The following is a 21,743-nucleotide window of genomic DNA, read 5'->3' on the forward strand; positions in this document are numbered from 1 at the left end:
GGCTCCTGTACCTCCTCCTTGATGGTAGCCATGAGAAAAGGGCATGTCCTAGGCGATGGGAGCCCTTATTAATGAATATCGCCTTCTGAAGATGTCCTCGACTGGGGGTCGGGGGTGTTGCATGCTTCGTGGAGTCGGTTGAGTGTGCAGCTTCTCTCGATCCTATGCATTGGAGCCTCCCTACAAGTCAGTGATACAACCAGTCAGAATGCTTACTAACATGCATCTCTAGAAATCTGCTGGAGTGCTTGGCGACTCCTGGTGAAATCCAGCACTAGGTGTGCCATCTTCATGATTGCAGCAATGGGTTGGGCCCAGGTTAGATATATTGAGATGTTGACACCCAGGAACTTGAAACCGCTCACTGCTGATCCATCAATGAATCAGAATCAGGTTTATTATCACCGGCGTGTGTAGTGAAATTTGTTAACTTAGCAGCAGCAGTTCAATGTAATACATAATATAGAGAAAAACAATAAAATAATAATAAATAAGTTACAGTATATGCATATCGAATAGATTAAAACTGTGCAAAAAACCCAAATAATATATATTTAAAAAGTGAGGTAGTGTTCACGGGTTCAATGTCCGTTTAGGAATCGGATGGCAGAGGGGAAAAAGCTGTTCCTGAATTGCTGAGTTTGTGCCTTCAGACTCTTGTACCTCCTTCCTGATGGTGACAGTGAGAAAATGGCATGCCCTGGGTGCTGGGGGTCCTTAATAATGGACTCTGCCTTTCTGAGACACTGCTCCCTAAAGATGTCCAGGGTACTTTGTAGGTCAGTACCCCAGAGGTGAAGCTGACTAAATTTACAACCCACTGCAGCTTCTTTTGGTCATGTGCAGTAACCCCCCCCCCCCCCCCAGACAGTGATGCAGCCTGTCAGAATGCTCTCCACAGTACATCTATAGAAGTTTTTGAGTGTTTTTGTTGTCATACCAAATCCCTTCAAACTCCTAATAAAGTATAGTCACTGTCTTGCCTTCTTTATAACTGCATCGATAAGTTGGGACCAGGTTAGATCCTCAGAGATCTTGACACCCAGGTCTGTTCCTGAGGTCCACAATCAGTTCCTTGGTGTTGTTGATGATGAGTGCGAGTTTGTTGTTGCAACACACCCTCAGTGAAAAAGAGGGCATGTGCTAGATAGTAATTTGCTTTATTATTGTCACATGCACTGAAGTGTCAATGCATTACACAGTGCATTGAAGTAGTTAAGAGAAGACGAGAACAGAATGTGCAATAAAGTGCAGGTGGACAATAAGGGGCAAGATCACAACAAGGTGGATTGTGCGTCGTACTAGGAATCCATTCAATAGTCTTAACAGTGGGATAGAAACTGCCCTTGAGCCTGGTGGTACGTACTTCCAAGCTTTTTAGGAGGTAGTGCCTCAAGAAGACAGTGTGTCATTAAGAGCCTTCACCATCTGGTACATATCCTCTTCTCATTACGCCATCACAGAAAAGCTACAGGAGTGTGAAGTTCCTTCCTCTCTGCCATTAGACTTATAAACTATTTCTTTTAAAGAAGTTCAAGGCTTGTTATAAAGGCTGTTCAATGTACTGATATATGCAGTGGATTTCAGTTAATTGGGCAGTCAGTTAATCAGGGCAGCTGCTTATTTGGGACAACTCTTAAAGAACAAAAACTAATTGAGTACATAACCAGGATTCCCTTTGATTATTTGTGACACTGTGCTGCTTAATTGGGACAGGAGAATTTTGACAAACAGTTTTCTAACATGCGTCAGTCATTTGCAGTTCTGTGACCATTAGGCGTCACACCATACTTAGAACAGTTTTTAAAAAGTGTCTGTTGTGTTCAAAAAGCAGTGATTTTTGTCACTGATAGTTGGTAAGAAATGAGCAGCAAGACAATTCAGAACTGTTTTGGTAACTGCAGTTTCAAGCATCATTCGTGGAGATGCCAGAAATGGCCAGAAGTGAAAATGAAACAATTTCATGACTTCAAGTTAGGAACTACAAAGAATTTGAAAGTATTGACATTTATCTTGAATGTTACTATGAAATTGCAGATTTGTGGGATACAGTTGTCGAAAGCATTGTATGAAGGCAGTGGGTGTCTGCACTAATTTTGTTCATTTGCGGTCAGTCAAAAGAATGCAGCAGCATGCACTGGATTAATTCATCCGTTGATCACTATTAGGAACTAATGCACAATTTTATAGTACTGCAGTAGTTTTGATAGTGCTCTAATTTGTACATATACACAATTTGTTACTCAGTTAAATATTAATTTGTATTTTTAACATGTTCTTGACTTTCCATGAAATGTCGGCTATTTGGGCCAAAATGTACTGGTCCTGATGTGTCCCAGTTAACTGGAATCCACTGTACTATTTGTGTGTGTGTAACAGTTAGCGCAACACTTACAGCTTTTGGTGTTACAAGCGTTTAATTCTGGCACCATCTGTAAGGAGTTTGTACTTTCTCTCTGTGACAGTGTGGATTTCCTCTGGGTGCTCTCGTTTGTGTTCACTATCCAAAGATGTACCGATTGGTACATTGCTCATTATAAATTGTCCCGTGATTAGGCTAAGATTAAACGGGTGGATTGCTGTGCAGGGCAGCTCAGTGGGCAGGACGAATCTGGTCCACGCACTGTCTCTAAATAAAATATTGTCACATTATTTTAGATTTAAACTGACTTTCTGAAGATGGCGTCTTTGGAAGATGTATCCCTTCAGCTGAATGATAAGATAGCTTCCATCAAAAGATTGTTTCATCTGAAGAGCATGGGTAAGCTGAATGAATTGACTTGGTACTTTATAGCTCTTCTTCATTTGTGAAATCTACTGGTCAATAAACTTTGAAAACATTAAACTTATGCATTGCTTTGGAGAAAGATTTGGTTTTGTGAATCAATAAAATGCATACACATTTGGTTACAATTTCAATAAAAACATAGTAGAAATAAAAGATTACCTTGTCAGAAATGCTGTCAGTAATCAGCATCGAGATCAGGGGTTCCCAACCTTTTTTTATGCCATGACCAGTACCATTAAGCAAGAGGTCCTTGGACCCTAGGTTGGGAACCCCTGGGAAACAAGATCATATATTTTTGTAGCTATACTTATTGTATTGACTGAATGCATTTTAACTCTCCTGAATGAGACTTGTGGTTTCAATGTATGTTCTGTGTTTATTTTTATATGAGCCACCATTCTGTATTCATTTTGTTTTTGGCTCATTATGTCCTCTCTCTATCTTTATCCTTGTAAGTAAAGTTTATTTTGTTGACTCTTGATTACAGACCAGACTCTTTGGCCCAATATGTTGTGCTGACCTTTTAACCTACTTGACCAAGATCAATATAACCCTTTTCTCCCCAGTTTATTATTATAATGCCATCAGCATGACGAAAATTACAGCACTCCAGAACAGGGTTGACAGTTATCTTCTCAGCCAGTAAAAGTAGAAAGTGGAACTGGAGACAACGTGATCAGTCTTGTTTTTAATTCTGAGGATCAAGTATATTCAAGATGGTCTCTTTTGGACTGTCCATAGAAATAGAACATAGAACAGTACAGGCCTTTTGGCCCATGATGTTGTGTTGACCAGCTAATCTACTCTAAGATCAATCTAACTCTTTCCTCCCACAGAGCCCTCCATTCTTCTTTCATCCATGTGCCGAATAGTCTCTTAAATCTCCCTAATATATTCCACTATATCAGAACTGCTGGCAGCATGTTCCATGCACTTGCAGCTCTACATTTAAAAAAAACACAACTACCTCTTACATCTCCCCCCCTAAACTTTCCTCCGATCACCTTAAAATTATGCCCCCGTGTATTAGCCATTTTTGCCCTGGGGAAAAGTCTCTGGCTATCCACTCAATCTGTGTTCTTATCAATGTACTCCTCTGTAAAGTCACCTTTCATCCTCCTTGGCTCCAAAGAGAAATGCCCTAGCTCACTCAGCCTATCCATTTGTAATGAGAAATGTTTCTTTAACTCCTAAAACACATGCTAAAATATACATGTAAACACTTTTACAAACAGTCCTTCCAAGTAAGGCAACACCTCATCAACAAATCTGTTGGGGTCATCTGTTGCATCCAGTGCCCCCCATGTGATGTCCTCTACATTGGTGAGACCCGACGCAAGTTGGGGGAACCACTTTGTTGAGCACCTCTGCTTCATTCACAAAAAGCAGGATTTCCTGTCCCCATTCCCATTGAAACTTGTCAGTCCATGGCCTCCTCTTTTGCCACGATGTGGCCACACGTGGTAGTGGGGAATCACCTCATATTAGTCCAGATATCCTCCAACCTGATAGCATGAATATTGATTTCTTCTGGTAATTACTTTCTCTCTCCCCTCACTTCTTCCATTTTCCACTCTGGCCTCTTACCTCTTTTCCTCAACTGCCTATCATCTTCCCCTGGTTCACCTCCTTCCCTTTCTCCTATGGTCCACTCTCCTCTTCAATCACTTTCCTTCTTCAGCTCCACCTTTTCCACCCACCTGGCTTCACCTATCACCTTCTTGCTTCTTCTCCTCCCCCTCCCACCTTTTTATTCTAGCAACTCCCCCCTTCCTTTCCAGTCCCGAAGTGCCTTAGCCCGAAACATCGACTATCTATTCAATTCCATAAATGTTGCGTAACCTGCAAAGTTTCTCCAGCATTTTGTGTGTGTTGCTCTGGATTTCCAGCATTTGCAGAATCTTGTTTTTGCAAATATTTTTGTCAGGAAATGACCCTTCCCTTACAACAATTCTTCAGAAAATTGGACTGGAGTTGGCTAACATTCAGAATAATTTGGATACATTCCAAGCACGGATACAGCAACAGCAAACTGAAATGAAATCCCTGAAGGTAAGGCTTTTGTATTATATTTGCCAAAGCAATAAGTATCTATCATCAATTAAAACTATATATTATCTTTGTCAATAAATTGCATATCAATTTTTCGGAGCATTTTAAACCCCAGAATTCAGATGTTCAAAATCAAATTTAATATCATTGGCATATGTTGTGAAATTTGTTGTTTTAGAAATGTAGAAAACCTACAGTACAATACAGGCCTTGCAGCCCACAAAGTTGTGCTGAGCATGTCTTTACCTTAGAAATTACTAGGCTTACCTATAGCCATCTATTTTTCTAAGCTCCATATACCCATCCAAAAGTCTCTTAAAAGACCCTGTCGTATCCACCTCCACCGCTGTTGCCTGCAGCCCATTCCACACACTCAGCACTCTCTGAGTAAAAAACTTACCCCTGACATCTCCTCTGTACCTACTCCCCAGCACCTTAAACCTGTGTCCTCTTGTGGCAACCATTTCAGCCCTGGGGAAAAAGCCTCTGACCATCCACACAATCAATGCCTCTCATCATCTTATGCACTTCTATCAGGTCACCTCTCATCCTCCGTCGCTCCAAGGAGAAAAGGCCAAGTTCACTCAACCTATTCTCATAAGGCATGCTCCCCAATCCAGGCAACATCCTTGTAAATCTCCTCTGCACCCTTTCTATGGTTTCCACATCCTTCCTGTAGTAAGGCGACCAGAACTGAGCACAGTACTCCAAGTGGAGTCTGACCAGGGTCCTATATAGCTGTAACATTACCTCTCGGCTCCTAAATTCAGTTCCACGATTGATGAAGGCCAATACACCGTATGCTTTCTTAACCGCAGAGTCAACCTGTGCCGCTGCTTTGAGCGTCCTATGGACTCAGACCCCAAGATCCCTCTGATCCTCCACACTGCCAAGAGTCTTAACCATTAATACTATATTCTGCCATTGTATTTGACCTACCAAAATGAACCACCTCACACTTATCTGGGTTGAACTCCATCTGCCACTTCTCAGCCCAGTTTTGCATCCTGTCAATGTCCCACTGTAACCTCTGACAGCCCTCCACACTATCCACAACACCTCCAGTGTTTGTATCATCAGCAAACTTACTAACCCATCCCTCCACTTCCTCATCCAGGTCATTTATAAAAACCACGAAGCGTAAGGGACCCAGAACAGATCACTGAGGCACACCACTGGTCACCGACCTCCATGCAGAATACGACCCGTCTACAACCACTCTTTGCCTTCTGTGGGCAAGCCAGTTCTGGATCCACAAAGCAATGTCCCCTTGGATCCCATGCCTCCTTACTTTCTCAATAAGCCCTGCATAGGGTACCTTATCAAATGCCTTGCTGAAATCCATATACACTACATTTACGACTTCATCAGCAGCAGCAGCAATACAATGCAATACATAATAAAAACTATAAATTACAATGGGAAATAAAAATAAAATAAATGAAATAAGTATTGTAAAAAGAGTGAAAAAATATTGAAGTAATGTACGTGGGTTAATTGTCTAATCAGAATTCTGATGGTGATGGAGAAGAAGCTATTCCTAAAATGTTGAGTGTTTGTCTTCAGCATCCTGTACCACCTCCTTGATGGTAGCAATGAGAAGAGGACATGTCCTGGGTGATAGGGGTTCTTAATCATCGATGCTGACTTTTTGAGGCATCGTCTTATGAAAGTATCCTCAATGCTGACAAGACTCATGACCATGATGGAGCTGGCTGAGTTTTGCAACTTTCTGCAGCTGTTTTGGATCCTGTGCAGTGGCCCTTCCATACCAGACAGTGATGCAACCCGTAGAATGCTGGTACATCTGTAGAAATATGCAAGAGTTCCACCTAGTCTCCTCAAACTCCAGATGAAATATTGCCACTGTCATGCCTTCTTCGTAATTGCATCAACATGTTGGACCCAGGACAGATCTTCAAGAGATGTTGACAACCCAGGAACTTGAAACTGCTCACTCTTTCCATTGCAGATGTCTCAATGAGGACTGGTGTGTGCTCACTTGGCTTCCCCTTCCTGAAGTCCACAAATGATTCCTTGATCTTACTGACGTTGAGTGCAAGGTTGTTGTTATGACACCACTACACCAGCTGATCTATCTCGCTCCTCTATGCCTCCTCATCACCATCTGAAATTCTGCCCACAGTAGTTGTGTCATCGGCAAGTTTATAGCTGGTGTTTGAGCTGTGCTGAGTCGCTCAGTCATGAATGTGGAGAGTAAAGTAGTCCCTGAGGTGTGATTGTCAGCGAGGAGATCAGAATCAGAATCAGACTTTAATCGCCAAGTACCTATGCACATACAAGGAATTTACTTCCGGCAGATGTTGTCTCTCTGCTCATAACAATAATAATGATAAATATAAATGAAAATATAAATTGTACATACAGGTAGTGCAATCCAAGTAATAGTTAGCTGACAGTTAACTGTTCAGCAAAGTGACCGCAGTAGGGAAAAAACTTCTCCAGTGCTTATTAGTCTTAGTCTGGAAGGATCTGAAGCGCCTACCAGACGGAAGTAGATCAAATAGTCCGTGCGCAGGATGGGAGGAGTCCTTTATGATGTTCCCCGCCCTCTTCTTCAACCTGGAAGAGTACAGGTCCACAATAGAAGGCAGGGAGGCTCCAATAATGCGCTCGGCAGTCCTCACTGTGCGCTGTAGTCTGGTTCTATCCTGCTTGGTGGCGGCTCCAAACCACACAATGATGGAGGTGCACAGGACAGACTCAATGACTGCAGTGTAGAATAATGATATTTCCAATCCACACAGACTGGTCTCCCAGTGAAGAAGTCAAAGATCGAGTTGCAGGTTGCAGATTGATCACTGTTTAATTAAATAGAAATGTGTATTAAGGAGATGTTCCTTAAGGTTGTCATAGCTGGAGGAGGTAGAGCGGATAAGCTTGCACGACCTATGAAATGCTCTCAATGGTGTACATCTCAAATAGTTTCTGACAACCAAGTCCAACACCTGGCCTTCACTGGTGGAATTGTTTCTACTGACAGGTTACTGGCACCTTAAAATTAGTTGTCCTGAGCAGATGGGGCTCTTTAGCCTTGGTTGGTAGCAGGAAAACTCTGATCTCAAACCTACATTGCTTTGGGGAAGATATGAGTAAATCCCTAAGGTACTCCTGCAACACCATTGGTGCCAGAATGTATCGATCTTGATCATTCCTTTGCATTCATCAGGTGCATGGAGAGGGGGAGCCTGTTGCTTGGGCAACAGCTTGCTCTCCATTTTGTACTGTTCTGGCTTGTATATAAAGTAGACGGCTAGGATACAACATCCATGATCAACCCTTGACCAATAGAGGGGCCGAGGGGATTAGAGAGAGAATATGGATTTTCAGTTGTGCCTTATCACCTAGTTTTATTAATTAAAGTAAATGGGAATCTCTGGCAAAGCCTGCATTTATTGACTATCTCTGTCAGCCCTTTAGGGCTTCCCACTTGATCTGCAGTAATCTAACCAATTAAGACTTTTCTGCAGTACTGAAAGATGGACATCTCCAAGATTTTGAACAAATACTTTCTTCTCACTGTCGTGTGAGTCTTGGTAGAAATTTAGGAGGTAGTCTATCCACTTGCTACTGTCCTTTTCCCAGGTGGTAGAGGTCATGCATTTATAACAATAGAATATTACAGCACAGGATGTTGTGCTGACCTTTTAACCTACGTAATTAATCCTTCAATCTAACCTTTCTCTCCCATATAACCCTCCATATTTCTATCATCTATGTACCTATCTAAGAGTTTCTTAAATGCCCCTAATGTATCTGCCTCTATACCACACACTCACCACTGTATATAAACAAAAGAAAACTTGATCCATGAGCACTACTTCATCATTCCCTGTTTTACACTTTTATAATTTATAGTAATTGTATGTCTTCGCACGACCGCTGGACTAAGTGTGTAAATGTAGGAGGGGACTATGTTGAAAAATAAATGTGCTAGGTTTTCTAAAATTGACTCCTTCTACCTTAGGCCACAAACTTATCAATCACCCCTCATATGTCCCAAACAGGAGAAAATCTGCAGATGCTGGAATTCTGAGCAACACACACAAAATGCTGGAGGAACTCAGCAGGTCAGGCAGCATCTATGGAAAAGAGTACAGTTGACATTTTGGGCTGAAACTCAGTCCTGAAATGTCGACTGTACTCTTCCATAGATGCTGCCTGGCCTGCTGAGCTCCTCCAGCATTTTATATGTGTTGCTTCAATATCCATATCCTCCATTTCTTCCTCATGTGTCTCTAAACATCTCTTAAAAATTCCTAATGTATTTGCCTCTACCAGCACCTCAGGCAGTGCATTCCAGGCACCCACCACTCTGTGTAAACTTACCCCTCTCATCTCCTTTGAAATGACCCTTTCTCACCTTAATTGCATGCTTTCTAGTATTAGACATTTCAACCCTTGGGAAAAGATACTGTCTAACTACTATATTTATGCCTCATAATCTTGTAAATCTCCATCAGAGCTTTCCTCAGCCTCCACTGCTCTAGTGAAAACTACCCAAGATTGTCCAGCCTCTCTTTAATCATTGCAATTCTGTAAATCCTTTTTTATAGTTAGATTAAACTTCCAATAATTTTTTTCTCTAGGATCTGAAGAACTCAGTTCAGAAGAATTCAGAAGTAGCTAATCATTTACTGGAAAATATTCCAGCTCATCTTCCCAGGAAAACTGCACAGAGTAGGTAAGTCAAAATGATATGTCCCAATGGGTTAAAACATAAACTACATTGTAATAGTGATTTTTGTTCTACATTTAGTAGAAGTAGTACAAAATTCACAGTTTGCATTGTAAGTTGTGATTTTAAGAGGGATCTTGGGGTCCAGGTTCATAGCCCCCTCACAGTGGCTACACAGGTGTTGCATCTTGGTAGGTCAAATGTAGAGAGACCCTTAACAGATGATGAGCAGGGGGATCTTGAGATCCAAGTGGCTACATGGGTTAGTAGGGTGGTTAAGAAGGCATAAGGTACTCTTGCCTTTATTGAGGCATCAAATTCAAAAGTCAGGAAGTTACGTTGCAGCTTTATAAAACTCTAGTTAGGCTGCATCTGGAGTAGTATATAAGGTTCTGGTTGCCCCATTATAGAAAGGATGTTGAAGAGGTTTACCAGGATGTTGCCTGGATCAGAGGGCCTGTGCTATAATGAGAGGTTGGACAAACTTAGGTTGTTTTCTCTGGAGCAGCAGAGGCTGAGAGGCAATCTAATAGAGGTTTATATGATTATCAGAGGCATAGATAGGGTAGACAGACAGAATCTTTTTCCTAGAGTTGAAATGTCTAATACCAGAGGACATGCATTTTAGATAAGTGGGGGTAATTTCGGTCAAGATGGCATAAGCGAATAATGGCAACATCTTTCAGACTATTGGACTGTATGTTATATTGGTTTCCTTCAGTTTTTCAGTGCTTTCTTTCTTGTGGTTGATTGGCTGGTAGATGATCTGTTAATTTTTTTGCATGTAGGGTGGGGTGGGGCTGGGAGTTTTGTGCAACTGTTGCTGTTAGTTTCTATGAGTGAGGTTGGTCGGGGATTGTTATGTGTAGGGGGCTATTGTTGTGTCTGTTTTTTCTGCAGGCAAGTGGGGGATTTTGGGGTGTGTGAGTTTTGGTTTTTTTCCTGTCCGGGGGGTAGGGTAAGTTAATATCTTTCATCAACATCCATGGTCTTTCTGTATTTAATGGCCATTTGGCATGGACAAATATCAGAGGTGTATGTATTACACATGCATACTTTGACAATAAAATGATCCTTTGAACCTTTGATTTCAAAGGAGACATGAGCGGCAGTTTTTTTATACGGTGGTGGGTGCCTGGAATGTGCTGCTTGGAGTGACAGAAAATGGAAGGATATGGACATTGAGTAGGCAGAAGAGATGGTCTTTTGATGGGGGTGAGAGGGAAATCAGCCATGATGGAATGGTGGAGCACACTCAATAGACCGAGTGGCCTAATTCTTCTCCTCTGTCTTATGGTCTAATTTCTCCATCCTTTTGGAAGGAATTGCTTGAAAACACTGGATGGTTAAAACCTGTAACCCAAACTAGTATACACTGAGTGTATATTTGTAGTATTCTACTGCTGTAGCTCATCCTTTTCAAGTTTTGACATGTGCATTCAGTGATGCTCTTCTGCACACCACTATTATAGTGTGTGGTTATTTGAGTTACTGTTGCCTCCCTATCAGTTTGAACCAGTTTGACCATCCTCCTCTAACCTCTCTCATTAACAAGGTATTTCCATCCTCAGAACTGCCACTCACTGTTTCTCACACCATTCTTTGTAAAGCTTTAGAGACTTGTGTATGAAAATCCCAGGAGATCACTTTCTGAGATACTCACCCCCTTCTGGCACCAACAACCATTCCACGGTCAAGGTCACTTAGATCACATTTTTTTCCCATTCTGATGTTTGGTCTGAACAACAGCTGAACCTCTTGACCACGTCTGCAAGGCAAGCTTCTATGTATTGAGTTGCCACTGTTGCTTGATTGTCTGATTAGATATTTGCATTAGCGAGCAGGTGTACCTAATAAAGTGGCCACTGAGTGTATGTTCTCTACCAATAGTGATGTTATCTCTTGAGGTTTAAAATGCTTCCCTTGTCACCCTGACTTACTGGCCTGTAACTATCTGACAGTATAGAATTCCCTTGCTTTTTAAATCATATTGAATCCTAGACAACATTTATTTCTCACTCAGTATCACTGAAACAGATTACATAGTTGATGTTTTTACCCTTACTGTGCAGAAATAAACCTAAAATACTTACTAAGTGACAAACATAGGAGCTTGCAGATGCTGAACATTCAGAAGAACAGACACAGAATGTTGGAAGTCAGGCAGAAAAATAAAGAGTGAACATTTTGGGCCAAGGTCCTTCATCAGGATTGCAAAGGAAGGGGGAAGAAGCCGGAATAAGAACATGGGGTGAGGGGAAGGAGTACAAGCTAGAAGGTAATGGGTGAGTTGAAGAGGAAGGTAAGTGGGTTGGAGAGGGGGTTGTAGTAAGAAGCTGGGAGGTGATTGATAGGTGGAAAAGGGCTGATGAAGAAATAATCTGGTAGGAGAGTGGACCATGGGAAAAAGGGAAGGAGGAGGGGCATCGGAGTTGCCCTGGAATGGGCATCACAAGCCCCTTCACCAGAGGTGCTACCACTCGTTGGCACACCATATACCAAAGTTTAGGTGATCTTTAAACTATTATATTTTCACAAAAACCCAGTAATTAATTGGTTATCTAATATTTACTTCAGGAAAGGAAATCTGTTATCCTTGGTTGTGACTCTAAGCTTTTGCCTCTGAATTGGCCCAGCAAATGACCAAGATAATAATGTAGGATCGACAATAAATGCTGGACTTTAAGGGGGAAAATTGCATGAAATAAATATTCCATTAAAACAATAGGTTCTCAGATCTGACTAAATGAGACAGAAAGATGCAAACTCCAATGATCTACTTGCTGTTCAACCACAAAACGGTGTTTATTAGGACAGAACAGGGCAAGCATTAAAATACTTAACTAGTTGTGCATGGGCCCCACCCATTGCAGCAGTCCTCCCATTCTGCTCAAGCCTATTGATGAGCCCTCGAAGAATCACCCCAAGCTCTGCTTTGGACCCTTTCCACCATATGAAATGCCGCTGTAAGTGGACTAATACACACCATCTGAAACCACCGAATTAGAAGTAATCATTACTTGTTGCCACTCTTCATGAGTCCCTCCCCTGCGTTCACCACATTCCCACGGCTGTTCCCACCGTATTGCATCTCATGGTGTATTTCCCCATAGCAGTAATCAAAGCTCCTGCAGTCAGTTCTGCTACATTCAAGGCTACAGTGGTGGTGAGAGATTTGACATGCATAAAGATTAACCCTTTATAATACAATTTTAACTGGAAACATTTAATGGTACAAAAGATCCCTAAAGGAAAATGTTAGAAGAAAAAGTGGTTAGTTTTTAAATGTGTACTTTTTTTGGGAGAAACTAACAATCATTTGGTAGATACCCATCTCCTTGCAGCTATAATCTGAACACTGGACTCCGTTTTCGACCAAGTTGCTTCCTGTACGTTCTAATCAAGAGTAGCAGAGATTGGATAATTTGTGCCCCATCTTTACTGAATGTTTCAAACAGAGATACTTAAATTGAAAACTAAGAAATTAGATATTCAGCTTGTTATAGTTCCTGCTGTCACAGGAGAGCAACCTCCATCTTCAAAGACAGCCACAAATCAGGTCATGCTCTCTTCTCACTGTTGCCATCAGGAAGAAGGTACAGGAACCTCGGGTTCCATGTCACCAGGTTCAGGTACAGTTATTACCCTGCCACCATCAGGCTTCTAAACCATCATGGGTAACTTCGCTCACCTCAACACTGAACTGATTCCACAACCTATGGCCTCACTTTCAAGGACTTTCATCTCATGTTCTCAATACTTTTTGCTTACCTAGTTATTTAATTTTATGTTTGAACAGTTTGCTGTCTTTTGCACATTAGTTGTTTGTCCATCTTGAATGTGGTTTATCATTGATTCTATTGTGTTTCTTTGTATTGACTGTGAATGCCCACAAAAAATGAATCTCGGGGTTGCATATGATGACATATATGTACAGTACTTTGTTAATAAATTTACTTTGAACTTTGAAATGTCATTCTGTAAACAGCTTCTTGGTAAATGAAGGGAAACTAATAATTATTGTAAACATTTATCTGAATAGTTAAATATTTCATTGCTATGTGATGTTTATCAAATTTAAACACTTAAAAATATGAACCCTAAATCCATGAACATTGGTCTTTTATATGATTTCTGTTTAATAATGGATATATAATTTGTGTATTTCCAGTACAGCAGATCCAAAAGATGAAAAAGTTGGAGGGAATCCTGTTCAACCTGAGCCTGCAAAGAAATCTGTCAAGTCTAAATATTCTGTTCGTGAAATAGAGTACCTCTTGATGGAGGAATTTAACCATGTTCCTGGGTGAGTTTCTGAATGTTTCTGGTCTTCAACAGATTTTCAGTAGGATTTCTTGAGAACCCAGAGAATTACACAAAATGTACAGCATGGTAGTCTTTGCACACCTGGTGACTTCAAGGTAGTTTCTGTTTGCTTTTCATGTATACATTTGGTATCTTTTTGTGGTGATGTTGGTGGAGGCCTACACTCTTTCACTGGAGATGTGATGGGGAATTCATTTATGGCAGCTGCAGGAATTCAAATTCAAGCCATTAAATTTGAGTGCTGGTTGACCACAAAACAACCATAATTTAAAACTTATGTGTATCCCATTTCAGAGTATGAAATCTCCCATCCTTACTCAGTTTGGTCTCGGCGTGAATTTCATTTTATTTAGAGATACAGCATGGTAACAGGTTCTTCCAGCCCAATGAGTACACGCTGCCAAATTCAGGCCCTCTAATGTGGTTGGCATCTAACTACCCTCTGAAGAGGTCTGGCGTACCATCCAATTCAGGTTCCAATTAGGGAAAGCCGGTGGGCTGAAACAGGTTTCAATCATTCAGACTTGGAAATGCCAGAAACGGCTGGGAGTGAAAGCGAAACAATTTTACAATTCAACAAGTTAGGCATAACAAAGAATTTGAAGGTATCAGCAGTTATCTTAAGTGTTACAATAAAAATGAAGATTTGGAGGGTGCAATCATCGAAAGCATTGTATGAAGGCAGTCTGTTATCTACATGAGGTATCCACGCTGATTCTGTTCATTTACAGTCATTCAAAAGAATGTGCACACTGGATGAATTCCTCCGTCGATAACTATTAGAAACTAATAAACAGTTTTATAGTACTGTAATAGTCCTGATAGTGTTCTAATTTGTTCCGTATTTCATTTAAATACGTAATTTGTTACTCAGTTAAATGGTAGTTTGTTGTTTTATACCTTTTTAACTATTTCTGTGAAACTTTGGATATTTGGAGCAGCCACTTAATTGAGCCAAAATATACTGGTCCTGATGTATCCCAAATAACCAGAATACACTGTATTTTTTCTCTGAGGGCAGCAAATCTCTGGAATCCTCTGCCTCCAAGGCTGATGGAGGCCAGACTATTAGAATAATTTAAGTTGGAGGTTGATAAATATTTGACAGATATTTGGGCTGTACTCTACCTTGTGTAAGTGAATAAGGAAGGGTGAGAGTGGAAGCTATCTGGGGGAGCCCTTTGGGAGCAGTCAAGGCAGAAAAAGATGGATGGTCTTGGGATTAAGGCCTTAAATTGGGGAAGAGCTGATTTCAGTGGGACCTTGAGAAAGTTGATTGGGAGCAACTGTAGAGGAGAAAATGGTGTCTTTCCAAACGCCAATTCTGTACCCAGTTGGCTGTATCCCATGTGATCAAACCTGTCAGACCAGCCTACCACATGCAACCTCTGTCTAAAATATTAATGTTCCTAGTTTAAATCATTAAAAGACTGTAGAGTAAGATTTTGTTTAACCAACCAGGAACTATAGCCACCACTTACCCTGTCTACACTGCACCAGAATATATGGATCCTGGACTGACTTCTACAGCCACTTGAGGATCCACCAATAGACAACCCCTTAGGAGAACATCATACTTGACTACTTCTAACTGACTGACACTTGCGCTGGAAATGGCATTAAACAATCTTGAATCTTTTAAAATCCATTTTTTATTATTTGAATTAGGTATTAAGTATTAAATTGATCTTTTTTAAATATTTTTGTATTTAGGTACATGAAAGGCCGTATGACCTATGATCAAATTAATGCTGTCATCGATGAGCTTAACACCGCTGTGAGAGCGAAGTACAAGATCTTAAACCAGCCACTGAAATCCATGTCTAACATCACTCGTAACCAGTACAATACTTTCAAAGAACAGGAAACCAAGGAAACCAAAGGTACAAAAAATTGTAAAGTATGAAGCATTTGATTACATGAAAGTGTAATGTTAAAAAGATTAAATCTTAATTACATAATTCCCACATAATCTAGAATCTTCTGAAATCTAATCAGAAACTTGAGCAGACATGCTAATGTACCAATTTAATTTATATGACGTTATTCCTGATGTAATAACTTACTATCTACTGAGTTTATTCAGATTAGAGTAATTCCTTTACATTATCTTAATAATTTCATTCTTGTTCCACACAGCCATAAGATATAGGAACAGAATTAGGCCAATCAGCCCATCAAGTCTGCTCCACCATTCCAGCATGGCTGATTTATTATCCCTCTCAACTCCATTCTCCTGCCATCTCCCTGTAACCTATGACACCATAATTAACCAAGAGCCTATCAACCTCCACTTTAAATATACTCAACAACTAGCCCCCTAGTTCACTACAGTTTGGCTAAAGAAATTCCTCCACACCTCTGTTCTAAATGGATGTTCCTCTACTCTGAGTCTGTGCCCTCTGGGCCTAGACTCCCCCACTATAGGAAACATCCTCTCCACATTCACTCTATCTAGGCCTTTCAATATTCGATAGGTTTCAATAAGATCCTCCCTCATTCTGCTAAATTTCTGCAAGTACAGGCCCAGAGCCATCAAATTGTCTTTGTACATTAACACTTCCATTCACGTGAGGCTCTTCTGGACCCTCGTTTGTTCTTAGATAAGTGGCCCAAAATTGCTCACAATACTCCAAGTGTGGTTTGACCAATGTCTTACAAAGTGTTAGCATTACATCCTATTCAACCAGTAACTTAACTTTGCGGAACAATCTTTTCTACAATTTTAAAAAAAGGATGCACAGCACCTATTGGTTTTCCTGTTGTCCCTCTTGAAAAGCTACCTCCAAGTACCTCAGCAATGTGCCTTTAATAAAAAAAAAACCCAATAGATTGCTTATATAGTTTTCTGAATCTGACTTTTAAATATGGGCACTACAGTTTCAACAGTATACTTGACTTGAACCCAGGAAGACCTTACTGTTGGATGTTAAGTTGATGGGCTTTGAGAAAAATGTTGTTGGGTTTGGTTTGGAGTGCGCCAGATAACTGGATGGTATGTATGCCAAATCTTGGGACAGGTGCTCGATGTACTGCCATCTAGTGGGAACAAAAAGGAACTGAGGTGGGAGGCAGCCCTGAAGTGGACAGCCAGATAGAAGAATGTTCTGGGACAGGGGTTCCCAGCCTTTTTATGCCACGGAGCCTTACTATTACTCTAGGGATCCGTGGAGCCCAAGTTGGGAACCACTATTCTGAGATCAATATCCTGAGAACAGTAACTGCAGCAAAGCCCCCTGGAAGCTTCTGAGCTGAGAGAATTGAGCAACTGTCCTTGCCAGTAGAGCTGGCTACTTGAGCAGAGCCTAGTAACTTGTTTGGGACTGTATCAGAAACATTTTGAAATGGGTTTCGATTGGTTATGGTTACCATGGGTTCAGGTTAAGTTTGCTATTATACATGAAGAGATCTCTAACCAATGTGCCATAAAGATGAACTTTAGCTCAGAATGCAGGACTATTAGTGATGATATGAAGCATTGGATGTTCTCTTCTGTTGCTACTCAAACTCCAGCCTGGCAGATTTCCTTTGCATTGCCTTCGATGCGACTATATCCTTCCTTAATAAGTGGGCATGGTATTCCAGGTGTGGCTTCATCAGTGACCCATACAACCAACAAAATCTCCCTACTTTTTAAACTTCAGCTCCTTTGTAATCAAGGCCAGAATTCCATTTGCCTTCTTTCACAGTCTGTGAGAGTGTAACGATTAGAGAGGCAAGATTTTCCACACAAAACAAACTGCCAGAAGCTCAGATTGAGATTCATTTATTTATCACATGTACGTTGAAACATACAGTGAAATGCCTCATTTACATTAACAACCAACACAACTTAAATGTCACCACACATTCCAGCACCAACAATTTAGGTACAATTACTCTGTTTAAACTACAATATAGGTCCAGTTACAGCATTTAAAAGACATCTGGGCAGGTAAATGGATAGGAATAGAGGAATTTGGGCCACACAGGTAAATGGGAGTAGCTTAGGGAAGTACCTTGGTAGGCTAGGGCAAGTTAGACCAAAAAGCCTGTTTCTGCACTGTATAATTTTGTTATGATATATCAATCTACACATACCTGCCCTACAGAATTTAGAAAAATATAACTTTTTGCAGATCCTGTTGACTCTGAATCCTAGCACAGCTTTTGCAAAAAAAAACCCTTTGGTACCTCATCTGTATGTAATCATTCCTTTGTGCTATTTGTCTATCAATGACTTTTTTTCCTGGAAGTAGTTTGTTTCTAAGCATTTTACAAAAGATATTTACTAAAGATTGGAGGAACGTATAGGGGGCATGTCAGGAGCAATTTCTTTACACAGTGGTGGATGTCTCACCCAAGTGGTATTAGAGGCAGATATTAGGAGCATTTAAGAGACTCTTAGATAAGTACATGGATGAATACAAAAATGAAGGGCTGTGTAGGAGGGAAGGGTGTTCTCTTTGGAGCAAAGAAGAATGAGAGGCGACTTGATAGAGGTGTATAATATGTTAAGAGGCATGGATGTAGTGGACAGCCAGCATCTTTTTTCCCCCAGGGTGGGAAATGGAAATGGCTAATCCAAGCAATATAATTTATGGAGATTAGAGGAAAGTGTGGGGGAGGGAAGATGAGAGGTACATTTTCTTTTTAACACTGTGTGCTGCCAGGTGTGGTGATTGAGGCAGATACATTAGGGGTATTTAAGAAACTCTTGGGTACATGGCTCTGTGGGAGAGAAGGGTTAGATTGATCTTAGAGTCGATTAAAAGGTCAGCACAACATCCTGTGCGCTAATGTTCTATAGTTTTCAAAGTCTTAGAAAATGAGGGACAAGTGTTGAAACAAAGTTTGCAGTTTGAGAAGTCCAAAAATTCAAGTATTTTCATTGAATCTTTAAGCTTGCATCCAATTCCTAGTTTCCTTCAGTTGGAAGTTGATTTCTCAGCCAGCAATGCAGTGAATTGCCAAATGATAACAGGCCTAAAATTCTATACAGAAGTTGTTATCACCCAAACTAAAGAGCTACAAATTGAGCTAAACTAACACACAAGTATGCTGAAGAAATAATCTGATGTTTTAAAAACTAAATTGATTTAATGTTATGTTTGAAATTTGTCTGGGCTATTCCTGAGGTAGGCTTTTAACTGACAAGGCAAATAAGTCCATTAGACATTGGAGCAGAATTAGGCCCATCGTCTGCTCCACCATTCCAAGATGGCTGATTCATTATCCCTCTCAATCATATTCTGCCTTCTCCCCATAACCTTTGATGTCTTTATTAATCAAGAACCTATCAACCTCCACTTTAAATATACCCAATGGCTTGGCCTCCACAGCCATCTGTAGCAATGAGATCCATAGATTTACTACACTCTGGCTAAAGAAATTCTTTCTCATCTCTGTTCTAAATGAAATTCATCTCAGTCTAATTTGAAGCTGTGCACTCTGACCCTAAATTTCACACTATAGGAAACATCGGCTGTATCTAGGCATTTCAATATTCAATAGGTTACAATGAGATCCCCCTTCATTCTTCTAAACTCCACAAGTACAGCACTGGAATTATGAAACACTTCCATACATCATCAAATAATGAATAGTGCTCTGGTAAAAAGCCTTTAAGATGCTGCTGAATGCTTGGTTGCCAACTACACCGATTTCATTTAACACCCTCAAAAGCTGGAGGATCTCAAGGTCAAGGTCTATGGAGAGGAATAATCACTTGACATTTCTGACCAAGACCCTCTATCAGGATACAGTAGATAGAATCTGTATCTATTTCATTTATTGATTTCTATTCTTTCACTAGAACCAGAGGTTATCTAATTTTTTTTTCCTTTTATAGGTCAGTCTTTCTTTGTAGAAGCTGATATAAAGGACTTCACCCGTCTTAAAGTAGACAAAAAACTTAATGGAATCTTCAATATTCTACGGCATTGTCACCGAATACGGGAAGTCCGGGGCAATCATCTTGTGCGTTATGTGCTTCTTTAAGAGGATTGTGAATTACTTTGTTATATTTTTGTGCATATGAATGCTGAATGCTAAAGGAGCAATTTGGTAGTCATATTGCAGTAAGGAAAATTATTGGTTTTATTATAGCTGCTTTGTCGCTAAGTGATTTTCTGCTAAGGAATGATCTCTACCAGTACTGAAGAATTGTCTAAAGATGTTTTAAATGGTTAGATCTTTCCCTTTAACCACTCTCCTTGTAATATCCTGATATCATACATCACTTTAATAGCTTTATACACACTTCGATCTGTTTATCTAAAATGAAATGAAACAGCTTTCTGCTGGTCCATTATAATTAAAGATAGCATTTGTAGTAGCTGATGCAAGTTCATGAAATGCACTGGAAAAATGATGTAAGCCTCAAACCTCTCTGTAGAGGTAGGCAAAACTTCGCAGATGAAGCATGAATAAAATCTCCTCACATCCCTTATATTTATTATATATTTAAATGAATAATGCAAATTTCAGTTGCTTTCTCTGTGTAACAGCACGTGAGAAAGTGAAAGGATGTTGAATAATAAAAGATTAGCTGCATCGACATACAGTGAAATGGGTTGTTTTGCTTCAATGACTAACACAGTTCCAGGATTGTGCTGGGCAGCCTGCAATTGTCGCTACGCTTCTGGTACCAACACAGCATGCCCAGAAGTTACTAATCCTAACCCATACAGCTTTGGAATGTGGGAGGTAACCAGAGCACCTGGAGAAACCCCAAGTGGTCACGAGGAAAATGTACAAATTCCTTGCAGACATCAGCGAGAATTGAACTCTAATCACTGGTGCCGGAGAGTGTTGTGCTAACTGTCCTATAAAATGTCAAGTTTGGGTGAAGTCAGCTTTGTCAAATCACCCAAGCCAATAGCCACGGGCATTTTTATAAATAAATACATGCAATAAGGTCTCCAGGTATTCATTGTTTTTAATGCAGTTTGATGAATTAGCTTCTGATTTTATTAGAGTCAGTGAGAGAATTATCGACCAAACATATTCAGTCATGTCATAAGCTCTGTAAAACATTTAAAATACAGCTCAAGTTTTCTTTTACTTTTCTGATGTGTTAAGTTAATACTTCAGTGTGATTCATTACTGACCTGTGGTTACCATAGCCCTCCAATGCTTCCCATCCATGTACTTATCCATGTCTAAAGAGGGTGCATACTTCTAAGCTGATTGGAGAAAAGTATAGGAGAGATGTCAGAAGTAAGTTTTTGACAGAGAATGCTGAGTGCATGGATGATAAAAGAAAAATGGAGGGCTATGTAGGAGAGAGGAGTAGGTTGAAGGGCCTGTATTGTGCTGTTATCAGAGGGAAAACTCTGATTTCAAACCTCTGCTGCCTTGCGGCCATACCCACTCATGGGAAAGGCTTTGGGAGTAAACCCTGAGGACAAATCTGAAGCTGGAGTCCCTAAGGCAGTCCGACGTTGTCTTCAACCTCGTTCTGGCAACTCCTGCAACATCACTGGTGTCAAGCTGTATCAGCCCTTGTCCTTCCCTTGGACAACATCAGTGTCATGGAGAGGGGAGACTTGCTGCATGGGCAACTGCTGGTCTCCCATACAACCCTGCCCAGGCCTGCACCCTGGAAACCATTCCAGGTGCAGATCCATGGTCTCGCGAGACTAACAGATGCCACCATTGTGCTGTTATGTTCTATGTTCTAATTGCAATTGAACCTGTATCGACCACTTTGGCTGAAAGCTCGTACCACACTTTCAGCACCCTCTGAATGAAGAAATTCTCCATCATATTCCCCTTGGACATTTTACCTTTACACCTAACCAGGGCAGAACAGCAGCATAGTTACAGGGAAGGAAGAAAAATTCATGTGCAGGAGATGCTTTTTAAAATGAGAATTGCAATTGGTTTATTATTGTC

General features: G+C 40.6%; 1 protein-coding gene across 4 annotated transcripts in view; it reads left to right on the forward strand.

The window, feature by feature from the left end:
* The window catches only part of ska1 (spindle and kinetochore associated complex subunit 1), an 86,939-nt gene that overhangs the window by 55,242 nt on the left and 9,954 nt on the right, over positions 1-21,743 (forward strand). For 3 of the 4 annotated variants that reach the window (XM_073064081.1, XM_073064080.1, XM_073064079.1), the window contains exons 2-7: positions 2,659-2,761; positions 4,716-4,840; positions 9,451-9,545; positions 13,711-13,845; positions 15,579-15,748; positions 19,696-20,766. In XM_073064081.1, coding sequence (XP_072920182.1) covers positions 2,680-2,761; positions 4,716-4,840; positions 9,451-9,545; positions 13,711-13,845; positions 15,579-15,748; positions 19,696-19,844 — 756 coding nt within the window. In that variant the 5' untranslated portion in view covers positions 2,659-2,679 and the 3' untranslated portion in view covers positions 19,845-20,766. Of the gene's footprint in view, positions 1-2,658; positions 2,762-4,715; positions 4,841-9,450; positions 9,546-13,710; positions 13,846-15,578; positions 15,749-19,695; positions 20,767-21,743 lie in introns of those variants that run through there. The other variant, XM_073064082.1, reaches the window with a different exon arrangement.

This window comes from Hemitrygon akajei, chromosome 13 (genome assembly GCF_048418815.1).
Source record: "Hemitrygon akajei chromosome 13, sHemAka1.3, whole genome shotgun sequence".
Lineage (NCBI taxonomy): Eukaryota > Metazoa > Chordata > Chondrichthyes > Myliobatiformes > Dasyatidae > Hemitrygon > Hemitrygon akajei.